The 18,978-nt window shown below is 54.5% G+C and overlaps 5 protein-coding genes across 5 annotated transcripts; 3 read left to right on the forward strand and 2 right to left on the reverse strand.

The window, feature by feature from the left end:
* Positions 1 to 730: 730 nt before the first annotated feature.
* ASPACDRAFT_34015 (putative GABA permease) lies at positions 731 to 2,914 on the forward strand (the record flags this gene model as incomplete). Its single annotated transcript, XM_020200008.1, has 8 exons — positions 731 to 827; positions 876 to 1,025; positions 1,142 to 1,212; positions 1,281 to 1,428; positions 1,489 to 2,021; positions 2,084 to 2,170; positions 2,255 to 2,639; positions 2,724 to 2,914. The coding sequence occupies 8 exons, from the start codon at positions 731 to 733 to the stop codon at positions 2,912 to 2,914; spliced, it is 1,662 nt and encodes a 553-aa protein (XP_020053109.1).
* A 369-nt stretch (positions 2,915 to 3,283) lies between these two features.
* On the reverse strand, positions 3,284 to 4,483 carry ASPACDRAFT_33503 (zinc-dependent alcohol dehydrogenase; the record flags this gene model as incomplete). The annotated part of the gene is made up of 3 exons (XM_020199960.1): positions 3,284 to 3,330; positions 3,399 to 3,753; positions 3,821 to 4,483. The coding sequence occupies 3 exons, from the start codon at positions 4,481 to 4,483 to the stop codon at positions 3,284 to 3,286; spliced, it is 1,065 nt and encodes a 354-aa protein (XP_020053110.1).
* A 2,978-nt stretch (positions 4,484 to 7,461) lies between these two features.
* ino80 (chromatin-remodeling ATPase INO80) lies at positions 7,462 to 13,311 on the forward strand. Its single transcript, XM_020205764.1, has 4 exons — positions 7,462 to 8,047; positions 8,128 to 8,676; positions 8,731 to 12,547; positions 12,605 to 13,311. Exons 1-4 carry the CDS (start codon positions 7,514 to 7,516, stop codon positions 12,811 to 12,813), a joined length of 5,109 nt encoding a protein of 1,702 aa, XP_020053111.1. The 5' UTR covers positions 7,462 to 7,513; the 3' UTR covers positions 12,814 to 13,311.
* A 652-nt stretch (positions 13,312 to 13,963) lies between these two features.
* hemA (5-aminolevulinic acid synthase HemA) lies at positions 13,964 to 16,360 on the forward strand. The gene is made up of 2 exons (XM_020205765.1): positions 13,964 to 14,368; positions 14,425 to 16,360. The coding sequence occupies exons 1-2, from the start codon at positions 14,032 to 14,034 to the stop codon at positions 16,029 to 16,031; spliced, it is 1,944 nt and encodes a 647-aa protein (XP_020053112.1). The 5' UTR covers positions 13,964 to 14,031; the 3' UTR covers positions 16,032 to 16,360.
* Positions 16,361 to 16,627: 267 nt separating this feature from the next.
* Positions 16,628 to 18,543, reverse strand: ASPACDRAFT_1873975 (DNA-directed RNA polymerase I subunit RPA49; the record flags this gene model as incomplete). The annotated part of the gene is made up of 3 exons (XM_020198024.1): positions 16,628 to 17,820; positions 17,964 to 18,295; positions 18,396 to 18,543. The coding sequence occupies 3 exons, from the start codon at positions 18,541 to 18,543 to the stop codon at positions 16,810 to 16,812; spliced, it is 1,491 nt and encodes a 496-aa protein (XP_020053113.1). The 3' UTR covers positions 16,628 to 16,809.
* Between the last annotated feature and the right edge of the window lie 435 nt (positions 18,544 to 18,978).

Consider the following 18,978-nt stretch of genomic DNA (forward strand, 5'->3'; position numbering starts at 1 on the left):
TACGTAGTAGTAGTAGTAGTAGTAGTAGTAGTAGTAGTAGTAGTAGTAGTAGTAGTAGTAGTAGTAGTAGTAGTAGTAGTAGTAGTAGTAGTAGTAGTAGTAGTAGTAGTAGTAGTAGTAGTAGTAGTAGTAGTAGTAGTAGTAGTAGTAGTAGTAGTAGTAGTAGTAGTAGTAGTAGTAGTAGTAGTAGTAGTAGTAGTAGTTGTTGTTGTTGATTGATTAGATGGGGTAATAACAAGAAGAGCGGAGGGGAAACGGGGATTTTATTGTTATGTACTCTGCTCTGTATGATATGCCAGCCTAATTCCGTCTCTTCTGCTTCTGCTTCCACTTCTCCCTTCTCTTTCGCCCTCGTCGACTTTGCTCGTTCAGGGACGCTCCAGACGCACCACACGGGAGCTTATCAGTCCTTCAGGCTTTTACATTGGCCACTTCTCCCCTTGATCGGCCTCCCCCGCGATAAGGTGATGATAACAACGGCTTGGTGGTGGCTATGGCTGGACCTTGCCGCTTCGTGTCGCATGCGCCATTAGAGTCTGGGCTGCGGTGTGAATGGTCCCTGCCAGCCGTTGCTTATCGGAGAATAAAACCAATTGATGCAGTGATGCAGTGATGCAATGGGCAAGGGTTCGTTGGTATAAGTAGCGGTCCGTCTGCTCTGCGCTGTCGACCATTCGCAAGTAACTATAGCCCATTCTTTCGCTCGATTGATGTCCATAACCTTGTCACCATGGCGGAGAAGTCCCAGAACATGGACTTCATGTCTAAGGTTTCACCAGAAGTGGGCGAGGAGCCCTCGCTGGAACAAGGCGATATGCAGCTTCTAGGTACGCTTGCTTATCGTCTGTCTCGTGTGTCTATGCTGACGAGACCAGCGACATTGGGGTACAAGCAGGAGCTGCGCAGACATTATTCGACCATACAGGTCTTCGCAATTGCATTTAGTATCATGGGACTTTTACCGTCGATCGCATCGACCTTATCGTATTCCATTCCTGCTGGACCTGTGGGTATGGTCTGGGTACGTCGCCCTTCTTGCTATGCTTACACAGGGGTTGCTTGGTACCTGACTAGATGAGGCTTGTGGCTAATGCACCGCAGGGTACGGTGTCTCTTGTTTATGCAGTGTGATGTGCTCTAGGCAGTGGTCTGACAGGGATTCTAGGTTGGTTTGCTGCGAGTGTGTTCATCTTCATAGTGGCATTGGCTATGGTCTGCCTCTCTCAGTTTTTTTTGTCCCTATTATTCTGGTCGGACGCTTACAACTCCGTGTCAGTTAGGCCGATCTAGCGTCTGCGATGCCCACTGCCGGTGGTCTATACTTCTGGACCCATTATTTCAGCGGAGAGAAATGGAAGAATCCCCTCAGCTTTGTCGTTGGATACAGCAATACAATCGGTCTGGTTGGAGGTGTCTGTTCTATAGATTGTGAGCGGCGCCCCTCTTTCTCGTGAGATGCTTCTGCCTCGGACTGACTCGGAGGGTGAGATGGGTTCGCCACTATGCTGTTGGCTATTGTTTCCATTGCGCGCGATGGCGAATGGACTGCTTCCCGTCCGGCCCTTTACGGCACGTATGTCGCATGCGTCGTCGTGCACGGCCTGATTGCCATCTTCTTTGCGCGCGTGATGCCCAAAATCCAGTCTGTTTGCATCGTCCTCAATGTGGGCCTGGTCTTTGCCACTGCTCTCGCATTGCCGATTGGTAAGGCAGTACGCGGCGGGCAGATCAACTCGGGTGCTTATGTCTTCGGGCATGCTGAGAATCTCACCACTTGGCCCGAGGGCTGGAGCTTCATGATCGCGTGGTTGTCGCCCATCTGGACCATCGGGGCGTTTGACTCCTGTGTCCATATGAGTGAGGAGGCCACCCATGCTGCGCGAGCGGTACCACTTGGGATTGTCTGGTCCGCGGGCCTGTGTGGCCTGCTGGGATTTGTCTCGCTGGCGATAATGGCGGCTGTGATCGACGTGGATCTAACGGGGGTCCTCGACTCCAAGTTCGGACAACCCATGGCACAGGTGGGTTCCTATTTATTCTGTCAATTGAGGCCGGGCTGATATTGAGCAACTGCATCCTCCAGATCTACTATGACTCCCTCGGAAAAAGCGGCGCGCTCGGCTTCATGGTCGTGGTAGCCGTTGTCCAGTTCTTCATGGGCTTGAGTCTTGTGAGCTCAGTCACTCTCTTTCAGTACCGAACAAACGATCCGAGGCACATTTAACTGACCCCTAATCGCGGAACCTAAAAACAGGTGGTCGCAGCCTCCCGTCAGAGCTGGGCCTTCTCACGCGACGGCGCCCTCCCCTTCTCCTCCTTCTTCCGCCACGTCAGTAAACGCATTCGGTTCCAACCCGTCCGGATGGTCTGCGCCGTGGTCGTAATCGCCATCATCCTCGGTCTGCTCTGTCTGATCGACAACGCTGCGGCCAGCGCGCTGTTCTCTCTAGCCGTGGCGGGCAACGATCTCGCCTGGATGGTCCCGATCCTGGCCCGGCTCGTCTGGGGCCAAGACCGGTTCTACCCCGGAGAGTTCTATACGGGCCGGCTGAGCAAGCCCATTGCAATCACCGCGATCGTGTATCTGGCTTTTGCTATCGTGCTGAGCATGTTTCCTACCGAAGGACCAAGCCCGACCCGTAAGTTTCACTCCTCAGTCCTCTGTCTTGGTTAGGTGTATATATGGATTCCGCGCTGACTGCTGTTCCTGTGCAAAAACCTAGCTGCGGATATGAATTACACCATTGTCATCAATGGTACCCTGTGGCTTGGGGCGCTGCTTTACTATGCGGTCTATGCGCGCAAGGTGTACAAGGGCCCGCAGACAACCGTGGGAGAGTCAGCTAGTCCGTCCGAGACGAGGCTCCCGCGGGAAGCGGAGGGAGAGAAGGAGAAGAAGGGTAACACTGATTGAGCCCTTTCTTTTCTTTCAATGGCTTGTACTTCGGGGTAGCTCAATAGAATCTCCGTGCCTGATTCGTTTATCATCGCGCGAGGTACTGATAAGACGCAAGGGTCAAGATACTGTAAGCCGATTCCAGGGGCCAAGAGAATCATTTGATTGGAGAACTGATTTGCAAACGCTGTGGTACATTACATCGTAGGACACCCCATTGACACCCCATGTGTTTAGCAATGCATGAGGGAGGGGTGGGGGACGGCTTTCGAAATCAAGAGACAAATAGAAAGCAAAGGTAGATAGAGGGTCTCATCGTCGTCACCTTCGTAAAACGGATACTATCCCGGTCCAGCGAGAAAAGGCGTGTATCGAGAAGGAATGCATCTACTCGGGGACTTCGAGGACATAGCGGCCAGCGATCTTGCCTTGTTCTGTTTTGGTGAGACGCTGTGTTAGTCCTGATTCCGCCAAGTGCAATAGGGGAAGAGAGGCAACATACCCATCAACTCGAAGATCTTGGGGAGATCCTTCAGGGGAGCCGTCTTGAAGGGGGCGTTGATCAGTCCGCGGGCGAAGAAGTCGACGGCCTCGACGCCATCCTGGCGGTTGCCGACGTAGCTGCCCTTGATGTTGACCATGCGGACGACGGTGTTGAAGACGGGGGCCCGGAGGAAGGCGTTGCCGGGCAGGCCGATGGCGACGACACTGCCCCGCGAGCGCACATACTCGGTCGCCTGCTGGAAGGGCTTCTCGGCCACGGCCAGGAGGATGACAGCGTGAGCGCCGAGACCCTCCGGGGTGGCGGCTTTGACGTCGGCGACGATGTCGCTGGAGGTGGTGAAGTCGATGTATGCCTGGTTTTGAATTCTCGTTAACTTTTCTCTTTCTTCTAAAGAAAAGGATGTTTCTCTTCTCTCTTACCTCCGAGCCCAGCTTCTGACACATCTCCTTCTTCTCCTCTCCGCCGTCGATGGCAATGGTGCGCAGTCCCATGGCCTTCGCATACTGCAGCGCCAGCGAGCCGAGCCCGCCGCCGGCCCCAACGATGGCGACGGTCTGGCCGGGCCGCACGCCGGACTCCTTCAGGCCCTTGTAGACGGTGATACCGGCGCAGAGGATCGGGGCGACGGCGTCCAGGGCCACCTCCTTGGGCAGCTTGGAGGCGTGGCTCGCCTTGGCCAGGGCGTACTGCTGGAAGGTGCCGTCGACGGTGTAGCCGGACAGCTCGGCGTGCGGGCAGAGGGGCTCGTCCGCCTGCTTGCAGAACTCACAGGCCAGGCACGACCCGTTCAGCCACTTGATGCCCGCGTGGTCGCCGACCTCGAACTCCGTGACCAGGTCGCCGCGCGCCACCACGATGCCCGCCCCCTCGTGGCCGCCCACCAGCGGCTGCTTGAGCGGCAGTGGCCAGTCCCCCTTCATCGCGTGCAGGTCCGTGTGGCACACCCCCGTGTACCGGATCTTGACGAGGATCTGGTCCGGGCCCGGCTTGCCGACGGGGATCTGCTTGTAGACCGGCGGGTGGCCTTTCTCTTCGACTACCTGGGCCCATTGGGTCGAGGGGATTTCGGGAGGCGAAGACATTGTCTTTTCTTTGGTTGGTGGAAAGTGTGATTGGGGATGGGTGAGGGGGTTTTTTTTGTGGGTGTAGATGTAGATGTAGATAACGGGGTAAAGATTCTATGCTTGGATGCTTAGATGCCCTAGACGCTGGGAAAGTAGATGTGAACGTGGAAGCGGAAGCTGTGTGTTACTTTGGAAGGAGAGGGGAAATGAATGAGCGAGGGAGGACAGGATTTATAGGATTCTAGAGACAACAGGCAATGAGACCCTGAGAAACAACCTGACCATTGACCTTTCTACTGATGGTTCGTTGTACTGGAAGTAGGACAGGTGAGTGAATGATGAATGGCAGGTGGGGTGATTCCGTCCCGGCCGAAGCGATCAAAGTGACGTCGTGATTATTAGTTAGTGGTGTGTTGTTGACAGGAAGGGCACAGTGCAGACAATCGGACGAGAGGAGCCAACACGGATGCGGAGGTTGTAAATCCTGGGATCCCGATCCTTGTGGTCTTGCTCATCCCAGAGAGAGAGAGAGAGGGACAGGGGTGAGGGCGATACGAGGAGGACATTTCCCGAGTATCTCCTGTAACGGTCTGGTCTGTACCTCCGGTCTCTCCCTCTCTCCTCCCCGAACTCTCTCCCCTGGCGATACTCGGTGGTTGCATTTCGTTGATTTCATACTTCATGCTATTTTCGGATAAATTATGTCAAAAAAGTAATAAAAAAAATAAGGTGGAAAATGTAGACGTCATCAGCAATTGATCGAGATTTGTCTCCGCATCTCAACTGTGACTGAGAGCATTATCAGACCCCGATATTGCATTAGGTCAGATTTCCCTTCCCCTCGTCGCCCCCTCCGTTCGTGGTCTTCGCCTAAGTTGGATCTCTCCCCCACGCTGCTTGGCTCTTGTTTCAAGTTCAAGATACCGGCTTTTGGAAGGAAACCCCCCAGGAAAATCGTGGGATGCACCTCTCCCTCTTGGGAAAATGTCCACCTCCAGGACAGTTTGGGTAATGGCTCATCACCGGATTCGGTTCATGCTTACCTAAGTAGTCAGGGGCTTGTCAGTGGTGCCTCAGGCCGGATGGATCGGGGCTGGTTCGGGGCTGGTGGACTGTGGACGAAGATAGAGTAATCGATCAGGCTAGTTATGGAGTAGTGACTATTTTGTTTGAAAGCACATCACTACGAGCCCTCATCTTATATACTCGGACTTGCCACGGATTGAGGACCTCCTGGGCAGCCACCTGACTTCATATCATTCTTGGCTCGGTACGGAGTACTATACAGACAACCGAACTGCTGAATCAGGCCTCTATGCTGTGTCTGCTGGTCAATGCCTTCTTGAAGACATTCGTGTTATACTGTACAAGTTCCCCTTTCTCCGTGCTAAATTTCCCCCTCACAAACATACTCTCTCTATGTAGCTCGCCGTATGCGCGCAATGCTGGATGTCATGCAGCCGTTGTTTGCTCCCGAAATTCCGATGACTGACTTGCTGCCAATAACTTACCAGCATAGTCGAGTTCAATCTTTCGAGATTGTCAGAGGTTCAGGTTTGATGTTCACTCTCCATCTCTGATCGAACCAAGTGTATAATGTACTGTATCTAGAGAACATTGAGGTGAACGTCTGGGCGGTTTCGTACTGGTATTCAAGACAGCCTTTCCTTACAATGACTTGGAGCGATGGACACGGCGAGACCGCAGCGGAATGGCGAGACCCAGCCTCAAAAGGTTCTTCTTTCTCGCCTGGAATCTGTGGTACGGGTCATGGTGAATGCGTGGGAGACAAGTTCTACCAGAAAGTCCATGGCTCCATGTCAGACTGACCTCAAGTTGAATCTCAATCATATATCGCATATAGCGGCGTATGCGGAGCCTGGGCGTCGTTCCTGGGTTGTTCGTCCCCACAGGTTGAAAATAGTTACTAGTGGTATGTAACTTTGGGTAAGTGAAATACGCATACTGACGCAGACTGACACCCGACCAGCCACAGCCGGCGGGTATGGAAGGGAAATCCACCCGAATAGGCAGGAACGAGCCCATCCCGCCGCGGTCTGTCACTCACTTTTCACTCTCTGGAGACGAGCTTTTGGCTCAATGAAGCTGAAAAAAGAGAGTCAGAGAAAGGCTATTGTTGCAATCATCCACCACAACAGCCTCTTCTCTCATCTATCCCAAATGAATTCCTTCCTCCCCCTTCATTCACTGCCTTAGTCCACTCCTTTCTAAGTATACACTTCTATATCCATACATACGATACATGCACCCTCCTCCTTCTCCACCAGTCCTTCTATCTTACTATCTAGTCGGCTATCACCACAAAGCCTCCTACCACGGGAACAAACTGGCGAGATTTCGCCCCTCGTGGGTCTCCTTCACGGCTCATTGCAGCTGGTCTTTATCCCTCAAAACCGCAACCCCAGCATCATCGCTCTACCGGTTCTGGGAATCTATTAAGTTGAATTCACAGTTGACTTTTGTTGTCTGGAACGGTTGATCCGTGAGGGTTTGTTGGCTGGCTGGCTCGCTCGCTCCTCTTCGTCTTCCCTCCCTCCCTCACCAAGAAACCCTCCTCCTCCAGCAACCGCCGATAGATTCCTGTTCAACCGGTAAGGCAATCAATCCTCCCTTTATCCGCTCATTTTCTTCATCCTTCTTTTCCCTTTTCAATCATCATCATCGTCTTCATCATCCCAATCCCCCATCATCTTTTCCCCCATCGTCATCTCCATCTCCATGCTTCCCTGTCCTCTTGTCTCCACTCCTCCCTCCAAGTCGGCCACTCAGATTTAATTCCTTTTCACGCAGGGAACTCTAGCTGGACGGCGAACAACTAACGGACGGACGCGTGATCGCCCTTCACCTCGAGATCTCCGTGAGCTAAAACCTCTCCAAGACCACCTCCCTCCCCATCCCCTTCGCGCATGGCCAGCCTTCATCCATCGCGACGGTCCTTGTTCTAAATATCCTCATCCTCTCCCCTCCCCATCACTGCTGTCCGTCACCTTCGCCGCCGCGTCTACTCCTCCGGCACACGCGGCAATCATGACGGGAGCTCCGCCGTACAATCCTCAATCTCCTACCCAGCAATCTCGTTATTCTGCATATTCTTCTCCGAGCAAGAACCGTCCTTACTACCCCAACAACAATGACCAATATCAACAGCACCCGCCGCAGACGCCGCCGGCCTTCCCCCCTCAGCCCAGCATGGCCAGGAGCCCTCACTTCTCCCATGCGCCGTCTCCGTTACCGGCCACGCTGCCTCCGTTGAATGGCGCCGCTCCATCATCTCATCCATCGGATACATCATCACAGTATCAGGCCCATTCCTCGGCTGGAACGCCGCAGTTCCCCCTGCCTCGGCCCTACTCTAATTCCGTCTTGTCGGGCAACGGCGCGACCCCCTACGGCCATTCTACTCCCTCCCACGCTCATCCCTCTGGTCGGCCCGACAGCCATTCGCAAATTTCTCCCCCAAAAGAGTCAGAATCTCCTTACCCCATGGGGGGCCACGGAGTCGCGCCGTATCCATCGTCTGTGATGCGAGAGTCTAGGCATTCTTCTCCTCCCAAGGAAACCGTATGTTGTTTTTTTTTCCTCTCCCGCATGTTCCTTGGTCCACAATAGCTGATCGTGATCACTTTTCTTGCGGCCTTCAGAAACCAGATCCCATGTCGTTTGCGAGCATCTTGGCTGGACCAGCAGAAGAGCGCAACCCGCCTTCCCGACAATCTCCACCGAAGAAACAGCCGTCCCTTGAACCCGCAGCAACCCCCATCGCGCCAGCACCAAGCGCGACGGACAATCTGAACCCACCGTCGACGACGCCCATCCCGGTCGCTCGCAGCAAAAGCAAAGACAGAGAGCCCTCTGTCCCGGCTTTACCGCGACTAGAAAAGAAACCCACCAATGAGAAGCGCCGTCGCAACGTCGACCACGAGCCCAGGGTGTCCGACTCACGGTCTTCCACCGTCGCGAATGGCCTTTCTGAGTCAACGAAAGCCTCCTCGTCGTCCCGCGGCGCTGCTTCTCGCCACCCCTTGACAGAAGGGGAGGTGGAAGCTCTCAACCGCGCGATGGTCGATATGGCAAACGCAGATAAAAGTGATGTGGAAGGCCCTGGGTATGAGAGACAGTACCAGGAATACAAGGCCAAAAGCAAGAAGCGTGCCCTTCTCACCGAGCAAACGGAGTTGATTCGGCGCAAGGTTCGTGAAATATGCGTTCTTTCATGATCACTTTGCAGGCTAACATACCTTTAGCGACGACGTAACCAGTTCTTGGGAGATTTCGCAAAGTCCCTGGAGAAGCAAGCCGATGCCGGAATGGATCGATTCCGACTCACGAACGAGGCATCCGTTATTGCTGAAGTACAAGCTAAAGAGATCCAGGACGAAAAAGAACGCAAGAAGGACATGCAGCGGAAGCGGCGACGTGAGAATACCGTGCGCATGGAAATGCAGAAGAAACTGGAGGCGGAGCTCAAAGCAAATGAGGCCCAGGATTCTGCCGAGAAGGCCAAGTTCCTCCGTGAAGCCGAGAGAGCTCAGCGCAAGATCAAGACTACCAAGAGAGCTCTGGAGGGTGTTACCGCCCCCGAGGAGATTAGCGAGGTGACTCCCTTGGCGCCAAACCTTGAAGGGGGCACCACCAGTTCTTTCCACATCGGTCGGAACTCTCCTTCGAGGCGCAAGTCTGGACGCAATGGCCCCGTCACGCGACCCAAAAAGTCCAAGGAACAGAAACAAGCTGAAAAGGACGCGGCAGAAGCAGCGTATGCAGCCATGGAGAACGATGAGGCATTGCCTTTGGCACCCAAGGAAGACCCCCGTAAGGAGTCCATCAAGAAGGAGACCAAAGGCAACCGATCCAAGGAGCCCACGCCCACGCCGCTCTCCGCCTTCGAGACCAAGGGCTACAACCAGATTTACGAGCAAATCTGGCGCGATATTGCTCGTAAAGATATTCCCAAGGTCTACCGCATCAAGGGTCTGTCTCTCAGCACGCGCCAGGAAAACCTTCGCAAGACAGCCCAACTGGCTAGCAAGCAATCTCGCAAGTGGCAGGAACGCACCAACAAGAGCATGAAAGATACTCAGGCCCGTGCCAAACGGACAATGCGTGAAATGATGTCCTTCTGGAAGCGCAACGAACGTGAGGAACGTGATTTGCGTCGTCTTGCCGAAAAGCAGGAGATCGAGTCTGCTAAGAAGGCGGAAGCGGAGCGTGAAGCCAATCGTCAGAGACGTAAGCTCAACTTCCTTATCTCTCAGACCGAGCTGTACTCCCACTTTATTGGCCGCAAGATCAAGGGTGCAGAAGGAGACGAGTCCGGGGACACGGCCGTGGATGGAACCGACCAGACTGTCCAGCCTGGTAAACCTCAAGACCACACGGTGGATATGCCTCCCAGTGTCGCCGACCTTGGTGCCAAGGTCACCAACTTCGAAGATCTTGACTTTGATGCCGAGGATGAGACGGCCTTGCGGCAGGCGGCCATGGCCAACGCTCAAAATGCCGTTCAACAGGCTCAAGATCGAGCCCGTGCCTTCAACAACAACCAGAACCAGATGGATGCGTTGGATGAGGGTGAACTGAACTTCCAGAACCCTACCAGCTTGGGTGATATCGAGATCTCTCAGCCCAACATGCTTACCGCTAAGCTGAAGGAGTACCAGCTCAAGGGTCTTAACTGGCTTGTTAACCTGTACGAGCAAGGTATCAACGGTATCTTGGCCGACGAGATGGGTCTAGGAAAGACTATTCAGTCTATCTCAGTCATGGCCTACCTCGCTGAAGTCCACAATATCTGGGGTCCTTTCTTGGTCATTGCGCCAGCGTCCACGCTGCACAACTGGCAACAGGAAATCACCAAGTTCGTCCCGGACATTAAGGTTCTTCCGTACTGGGGCTCAGCCAAAGACCGCAAGATCCTCCGTAAGTTCTGGGATCGAAAGCATATCACATATACAAAAGAGTCTGAGTTCCATGTGTTGGTCACCTCATATCAGTTGGTGGTTCTGGATGCACAGTACTTCCAAAAGGTCAAGTGGCAGTACATGATTCTTGATGAAGCCCAGGCCATCAAGTCCTCTCAGAGTTCCCGCTGGAAGAACCTGCTCGGTTTCTCCTGCCGTAACCGTCTTCTCCTGACAGGTACTCCTATTCAGAACAACATGCAGGAGCTGTGGGCCCTTCTGCACTTTATCATGCCTACGCTGTTCGACTCTCACGATGAGTTCAGCGAATGGTTCTCCAAGGACATTGAATCCCATGCTCAGAGTAACACGAAACTCAACGAGGACCAGCTGAGACGTCTCCACATGATTCTAAAGCCTTTTATGCTTCGCCGTGTGAAGAAGCATGTTCAGCAGGAACTTGGGGATAAGGTTGAGAAGGACATCTTTTGCGACCTTACGTACCGCCAGCGCGCTTACTATACCAACCTGCGCAACCGCGTCAGCATCATGGACCTAATCGAGAAGGCCGCTGTTGGAGACGAAGCAGACAGCACAACGCTGATGAATTTGGTCATGCAGTTCCGAAAGGTCTGCAACCACCCGGATTTGTTCGAGCGCGCGGAAACGAAATCACCATTCTCTGTCGCGCACTTCGCTGAAACCGCCTCGTTTGTCAGAGAAGGCCAGAATGTCGATGTTGCTTACTCAACTCGCAACCTGATTGAGTATCCGTTGCCCCGTCTGCTCTGTGGATCTGCTGGTCGCGTCGATGTTGCGGGACCCGACAATGCGTACGCCGGCTTCCGTGGGAAGTATCTTAACCACATGATGAACATCTTCGCTCCTGATAATATCAAGCAGAGTGTTCGGGAAAACGGGGCATTCTCTTTCCTGCGATTTGTGGATACATCCCCGGGTGAGGCCTACGAGCAGTCACATTCCGGTGTCTTCGAACGGGCTGTCCGCCGCCGTGGACAAACAAACAGGCTGGCCCGGCTCAAGGTTGTTTACGAAGATGACAAGACAGCCGCCTCAGCCCTTCCGCATACCTTGTTCAACGTTGTCGATCGCAACGATCGTCATGCAATGAGCGAGGTTGCGGCTGAGGGCTACATGCGGGATTTGATGACCGTTTCCCAGTCTACGTTTGAGCGAGAGGGTCTTTCTCTGATTGAGCCATCTGCCACCCCCGCAGCGTCGGCGCCTCCCATCACCATCACGAGTTCGAGCCAGATTCCGATATATGAGGCCAGAGACAGCTTCTTTAGTATTTCCGTGCGCCATGCTTTCTACGGCGTTGCCTCGAAGCAGGTGGAGCAGCAGATTGTGGAACGAAAGCTGGATCCCACACCCTACTCGCTGCAGCCCATGCTACCCAAGCCACTTTCCACCAAGGGCCGATACACGCATATTGAGGTACCGTCGATGCGTCGCTTCGTCACGGACTCCGGTAAACTGGCCAAGCTGGACGAACTCTTGCGCGAGCTCAAGGCCGGTGGACATCGTGTGCTACTGTACTTCCAGATGACACGTATGATCGACTTAATGGAGGAGTACCTGACCTACCGCAATTACAAGTATTGTCGATTGGATGGAAGCACCAAGCTAGAGGATCGTCGTGATACTGTGGCGGACTTCCAACAGCGTCCGGAAATTTTCGTATTCCTTCTATCCACGCGTGCGGGTGGTCTGGGAATCAACCTCACGGCAGCCGACACGGTCATCTTCTACGATTCGGACTGGAACCCTACCATTGATTCTCAGGCCATGGACCGAGCTCACCGTCTGGGTCAGACGAGGCAAGTCACGGTCTACCGCCTCATCACTCGTGGCACGATTGAGGAGCGGATTCGGAAGCGGGCGTTGCAGAAGGAAGAGGTCCAGCGCGTTGTCATCACGGGTGGTGCCGCTGGTGGAGTTGACTTCAACACGCGCAATCGGGAAAGCCGGACCAAGGACATTGCTATGTGGCTGGCGGACGATGAGCAGGCCGAGCTTATCGAACAGAAGGAAAAGGAAGCCATGGACCGTGGAGAGGTGTTTGGTGCCAGTAAAGGTGGAAAGAAGGCGGCTCAGAAAAGAAAGAGAGATATCACGCTGGATGATATGTATCATGAAGGTAAGGCGTCCTCCGATCCACGATTTTCTAACCAATGACTAACGGGGGCTTTCCTAGGCGAGGGCAACTTTGACGACGCCAGTGCCAAACCCTCAGGCGCCGCGACCCCGGTGTCCGCCGCGGATAACATTGGGACGCCCTCGGCCACACCCATTCCCAAGCGAGGACGTGGACGCGGGACTGGCAAGGGCACATCGAAACGGGCGAAGACGACGAAAGAGCGACTGCGTCTCATTGACGGCGATGGGGGCCTCGGACCCAGCTAACCCAGCCTACGAGGACTCTGGCACGATGGGATGGAATGACGGCGTTGGGATATCTACTACCTTCCTTTCTTTTCTTATTCACCTGTGATGTTGTTTGAAGCTTTACACACTTATTGGGACTTTTACACCGGATGGTGGCTCACTTTGTTGTTTGTTTTTCTATGTTTCGTTTCGCCCCAGTTGCGGACCTTACTGTCCGAACTATGTATTGTATTAACAGGATGCATTTGGTGGTGTATGAAAATATTTTGTACCGGGTTGTTATTCTCTGGAGATAATGAGCAGAGGAGGGGAAATTGGGCAAGATTACGCGAGACAAAAAAAGAATTGGATGGTTGAATGGACTTTTGCAGAAGAAAAGAAGTGAGACCGAAGATGACTAGGAAGGCAATGGCATGATAGATCTGTTGTTGTTCCGAGGGTGGAGTGGAGTGCGTGTGGGGTAGGTCACTAGGGTGAAACTGTTGTTATGTTTTCTTCTTTTCGCTGACTACTCGGGTTTACCCCTTCGATATTTGTACTTCTGGACTGTGGAGATTGGAATTTTGATGTTTGCTTTGCTTACTGAATGGACGAATGAATGGCAGCGTGAACTGGCTGCTAATACAGTGAGTGACCAAGAAGGGAATAAAATGCGCCGGGCGTGGCGAAAAAAGTAGCCGAGTTCCAGCCGGCCTTTTACGGTGTAAAACCCGGGACCGTGCCGTGACCATGCCGAGACCATTTAGATACACATACGGAGTACAAGATAGTGAATATCCGTGAAGTAGTTACTAGTTAATCAAGTTACCCAGGCATTAGTTCTTAGTCATCTTCCAAGTCTCCCTCTCCGAACCGGACCTGGAAGCCAATCAGTGGCCGTACGATCGTCAGCCGCGGCCCAGTGAGCGCGTTCCCCCTTAAGTAAGCCGCCAAGTCGCGGCCGATTTCCCTCTTCGCGGACCAGCACCGCAAATCCCGTCCTTTGCCCAGTCGATCGAATCTTCTTTGCCCCCTCAGGCTTACTCCCTCCCACTTAAGACTCACTCTTACTTAAAACTTATCAACTCCACCTCTCCCCCGTTCATCTCGTCTTTTGTTTTCTCTTTTTCCTTTCCCCAAGTCTATTTCCCCTCCCCCCTCCCCCACTCCCAACGATCACAACGATCACCACAAGGGGATCTTTCCTCCTTCTTTCCAATTGAGAGTGATCTTCGCCCTTTGGCCGTACCGCACCCAATGGAGTCGCTTCTCCAGCAGTCCCGAGCCATGTGCCCGTTCCTCAAGCGCACCTCCCCGTCCACTCTGCGCACTCTGTCCACCGCCACTCGTCCCAGCATCAGCTCTGGAGGCGGCACTATGTCAAACCTCCAGGTTCTGGCCCGTCGCTGCCCCGTCATGAGCAAGGCTCTGGCTGTCCAGAGTGCCCGTCTGGCCAACACCAAGCGCTTCACCTCCGGTGTCGCCGGTATGGATCCCAGGTACTTCCGCCCGGCTCCCACCAAGCGGGCCTTGCATTCGACCTCGGGCAATGGCGCGGACGTTGCTCCCAATGTCTACAAGGATTCTCAGAGAGGTAATTCGCATACTACCCATTTTAAAATCCATTATATTGACTCCATTGCTTCATAGTCGACCCCGCTTTCCCCGGTGTCAAAGGCCGTTTCGAAGCCCCCAGCGGCGCAACCGTCACCGGTCCCCGCCCCGATGCCCCGAAGGTTGCGCCCTTCGACTACAATGCTTTCTATAACGGGGAGCTGGACAAGAAGCACAAGGACAAGTCGTACCGTTACTTCAACAACATTAATCGTCTGGCCAAGGAGTTCCCCCGTGCCCACACGGCCTCTCAGGAGGAGAAGGTGACCGTCTGGTGCTCCAACGACTATCTCGGTATGGGCCGCAACCAGGAGGTTCTGAAGAGCATGCACCAAACACTGGACACCTACGGCGCAGGTGCAGGTGGTACGAGAAACATTTCGGGACACAACCAACATGCGGTAGCCCTCGAGGGTACTCTCGCCAAGTTGCACAACAAGGAGGCCGCCCTGGTCTTCAGTTCTTGTTTCGTTGCCAACGACGCTACCTTGGCGACTCTGGGTAGTAAAATGCCCGACTGTGTCATTCTCTCCGACAGCCTCAATCATGCCTCCATGATCCAGGGTATCCGCCACTCCGGCGCCAAGAAGATGGTATTCAAGCACAATGATCTGGTCGACTTGGAGACCAAGCTGGCCTCTTTGCCTCTGAATGCCCCCAAGATCATCGCTTTCGAGTCTGTATACAGCATGTGCGGTTCGATTGCTCCCATCGAGAAGATTTGCGACTTGGCCGACAAGTACGGGGCGATCACTTTCTTGGATGAAGTGCACGCCGTTGGCATGTACGGCCCCCACGGTGCGGGTGTCGCGGAGCATCTCGACTATGACGTCTACGCCTCGCAGGACACCGCCAACCCCCGCAGCACCAAGGGCACCGTGATGGACCGCATTGACATCATCACTGGTACCCTGGGTAAGGCGTACGGCTGTGTCGGTGGATACATTGCTGGTTCCGCCGCCATGGTGGACACCATTCGCTCTCTGGCCCCGGGATTCATCTTCACCACCTCCCTGCCTCCTGCCACCATGGCCGGAGCGGACACTGCCATCCAATATCAGGCTGAATACAAACGCGACCGCGTGTTGCAGCAGTTGCACACCCGGGCCGTCAAAGAATCCCTGAAGGAGTTGGACATTCCCGTGATTCCGAACCCGTCCCACATCATCCCCCTCCTAGTCGGCGACGCCGAGGTGGCCAAGCAAGCCTCGGACAAGCTTCTGGAGGAACATGGCATTTACGTCCAAGCCATCAACTACCCCACCGTCCCTCGGGGTGAAGAGCGACTCCGCATCACCCCCACTCCGGGCCACGTGAAGGAACACCGCGATCACCTGGTACAGGCGCTCCAAACCGTCTGGAACGATTTGGGCATCAAGCGCGCCAGCCATTGGAAGGCTCAGGGCGGTTTCGTCGGCGTCGGCGTCGAAGGAGCCGAGGCCGCGAACCAGCCTATCTGGGAGGACGCCCAGTTGGGTCTGCAGGAGGGTGAAGACTTGGAGACCGCCGTCACCCGGGAGTTCCAGGACGCGGCAGCTGAGGCGCTGCTCGCGCAGGCCTCGGCCCGGATGCAGACTGCCGCCGCCGGGATCCGCCCTGCCGCCGCTGTGGCCTCGGGCATCCCTGTTGGCGTCGCCGCCTAGATCCATGTCTTGAGAACCCTTGAATGTTTCAGGAAAACATAGTCCTGTGGATGTATGGTGTAATCATTTGTTCCACGTCCATTCCTTTTTGTTAACAATGCCATCACCTCATATAATGCTGGAGGATCTCCTAGCATCAATTATATTTTCTTCTACCCCTCCTAAATCAACTCAGTCGGTCAGTCATATAATCGCGGTTTTGGTTAAGTCTCAAGAAGTCTCTAGGAATTCCAAGAATTTATGACAGCCGGATACCAAGGAATATAGGCCCGTCGAGTGACGACCGCTCAAAGTTCTAGATCCTTAACAACGATTGTCATCTGTTTTCGTCCTCCATTGATTCGCGTGTCCGTTCTTGTAGTAGTAGTAAGCATACAGGTTCTACGAGATTGAGGACTCTCCTCCGCACGAAGATAGGTGGGGCAGGGTGAAACAGGGCCGAAGGCATCCTTCTCGTCGAGTGAGTGACCGACACGACCGGGAGTATATATACATAACAAAAAACAAAGATAACATATGTCCTATGTCCTGACGCCAGTTAGAAATAAAGCCCGAGGGGAAAAAAAAAAAAGACCAAAATGCTTTTTTTGTTTTTTTGAGGACAACAACAAGAGTATTTGACAAGCTATGGTTATCGGGAGACGAAGGGGTATTTCCACGTCCACACGCCCCTCTTCCATACTCTTTCAACATCCACACAGCGTCATACTATTCTAATCACCACCCTTCTTTCGGATCTTACGCACTGGTTCGTCTCCCTTTTTTGCCTTAAAATTCACTAGCGTCTCTTACCACCCCCGCGGCTCACCTTAGGAAACTCCACGGGAATGCGCAGGCGCGCCACGCGGCGAGCGGCGGCCTCGGCCTTGCCGCCCTTGATGCCCCACTTGGCGAACTCGGACTCGCGGGGCTTGTCGACGCGGCAGCCCAGCTCGCGGAAGTACTGCAGGATGACGGGGCTCTCGAGGTGGAGGTCGTCGCGCAGGTCAGCAGGGTCGGTGGCCAGCTCGTTGGGGGCGTTGCCGCCCTGAGAACTGTTGCCGCCGTCCTTGGCGGGCTGGGGCGGGATGTGCAGCGAGAGGGCGCAGATGGTGGTGTGGAGGAAGGTGACGTCGTTGCGGGCGAGGGAGCCGCCGGCGCCGGGGGCGAAGCGGCGGCGGACGGCGTCGATGATGGGGTCGGCGAGGGATTCCGAGGTACTGGTACTTGTAGTGGAAGGGGAGGTGCCGCCGGCGAGGATGGTGCGGAGCTCGTCGCGCGGCGGGAGGCGTTTGCTGCCGGGGCCGGCGCCCTTGGGGTCGCGCTTGAGGTGGCGGTTGAGCTCGAGGAGCAGCAGGATGAAGCGCAGGATCTGGAGGTGGGTGGTGTTGCCGGACTGGATGACGGCGTCGACGCGCCGCGAGACGTACCGCGACGTCGTGACCACCGGCTCGCCCGCGTTCGCCGTCGCGATCCAGTCCTGCACGCCCGGCAGCTGCCGCAGCGTCGACTCGCCGTTGGGCACCAGCTCCGCGAGCGGGTATACCTCGGCCGGGTGCGAGGCGTCCAGGTGCGGCGTCGGGATCGGCTTGTTGGCCTGCACCTGCGCCTGCACCAGCGCCGCCTTGGCGGCAATGTCGCTGACCCCCTCCGTTGGCATCGAGGACAGGATGGCGGATTCTGCGGCCGAGGCCGCCCCCGAGGGCAGGTTAGAGAGTTGCGCGTTCTCGGCCAGGGATTGCGCCGCTTTGCGGGATTGTTTGGTACCGAAAGTGTTGGTGAGTTCGGTGCGTTGGGCGCGGAGGGTTTGCTGGGTGTTTGAAATTTCATCGTTAGTTTTCTTTTCTTCGCCCAAGAAGATAGAGGTAGTATCTCCATCTGCAAGATATGACCCCCCCAAAGAGCACAAATTAAACTGGCATAAGCATAAACCAAAAAAGGATTGAAACTCACCAACTCTTCCTCCTCGCTCTCCTCCTCCTCCTCTTCATCAATGGAGCGCAGCTTCCGCACCGCACCGCGCAGCGTCATCTTCCGCACCTCGATGAACTGCCATGTCTTATTCTCGGGATCGACCACGGCGACGTAGTGCTTCAGCTGGGAGTCGGCATCCTCCTCGGCCTCGCGACCCACAAAGTCCAGCTTGGGGTGTTCGGACGACTGGAGGAGCAGCTCTGACGAGACAATCCCCTTGTTGCGCGTCGAAGCGGAGGAGGTCTTGCTGCGGGTTTTCAGGTAGGGTTTGAGCCGGAGATTGCGGGGGGCGTTAAGGCCGGGGGTGGTCACTATTTGGTTTTTCCACCATGTAGATTAGCATGTATAGTTCGAGTCAATGAATTCTTCCCCTTCATGGGAAAGGTCGAGTTTTTGGGGACAGGCGTTTACCAATGACCGGAGCGAGTTCGCTATCATCCTCCACCACGCTCGAAGCTAGAGGGGGCAGATCTTGGATTTCCAGCGCGGGCTTCTTGCTAGGCCGCTCGTGGCGATCAGAGGCGCGCTTGCGCTTCTTTTCGACCTTGTCGGAGACCATTGTGCCAAGATGATTTCAAAAGGTATCAATCAGTCTGGGCAGGTCCAAAATGCAAGCGAACTTCCGTGTCTCGTCGACCGGCGTGGGTTTTGATATACCGGAGGAGGAAAAAGTCCCAGAAAAAAAGTTGAAGGCGGTCAGTCGGCCCCGAAATGGAAGGCGGAGAGACTACTACTCAGCAGGGTGCCATTGCAGTGCAGATCACGGGGACACACAAATGATTAATTAGTCTATCACCATTTGTTTGACCACCAGCATGAATGGGCAATTTTGAAAATCGACAGAGTGCGACAAGTGGTACACTATCGCGCTTACTTTTGATGTTCTACTTTACTTTATTTCTTGTTTACGTAGTAGAAGTAGCGAAAAGAGATTGCGTTTGAACTTTTTGTGATTGGGATAAATTCTCAAAGAAACCTCTCCACGACCCGAGAC

This window comes from Aspergillus aculeatus (assembly GCF_001890905.1).
Source record: "Aspergillus aculeatus ATCC 16872 unplaced genomic scaffold ASPACscaffold_15, whole genome shotgun sequence".
NCBI classification, from domain to species: Eukaryota; Fungi; Ascomycota; class Eurotiomycetes; order Eurotiales; family Aspergillaceae; genus Aspergillus; species Aspergillus aculeatus.

Bases quoted from the DNA above. Each gene is read 5' to 3' on its own strand.
- ino80 (XM_020205764.1), top strand. From the start codon at position 7,514: ATGACGGGAGCTCCGCCGTACAATCCTCAATCTCCTACCCAGCAATCT. The intron at 8,048-8,127 runs GTATGTTGTTTT...TGCGGCCTTCAG, and splicing joins CTTCTCCTCCCAAGGAAACC to AAACCAGATCCCATGTCGTT. The intron at 12,548-12,604 runs GTAAGGCGTCCT...GGGCTTTCCTAG, and splicing joins GGATGATATGTATCATGAAG to GCGAGGGCAACTTTGACGAC.
- hemA (XM_020205765.1), top strand. From the start codon at position 14,032: ATGGAGTCGCTTCTCCAGCAGTCCCGAGCCATGTGCCCGTTCCTCAAG. The intron at 14,369-14,424 runs GTAATTCGCATA...ATTGCTTCATAG, and splicing joins CTACAAGGATTCTCAGAGAG to TCGACCCCGCTTTCCCCGGT.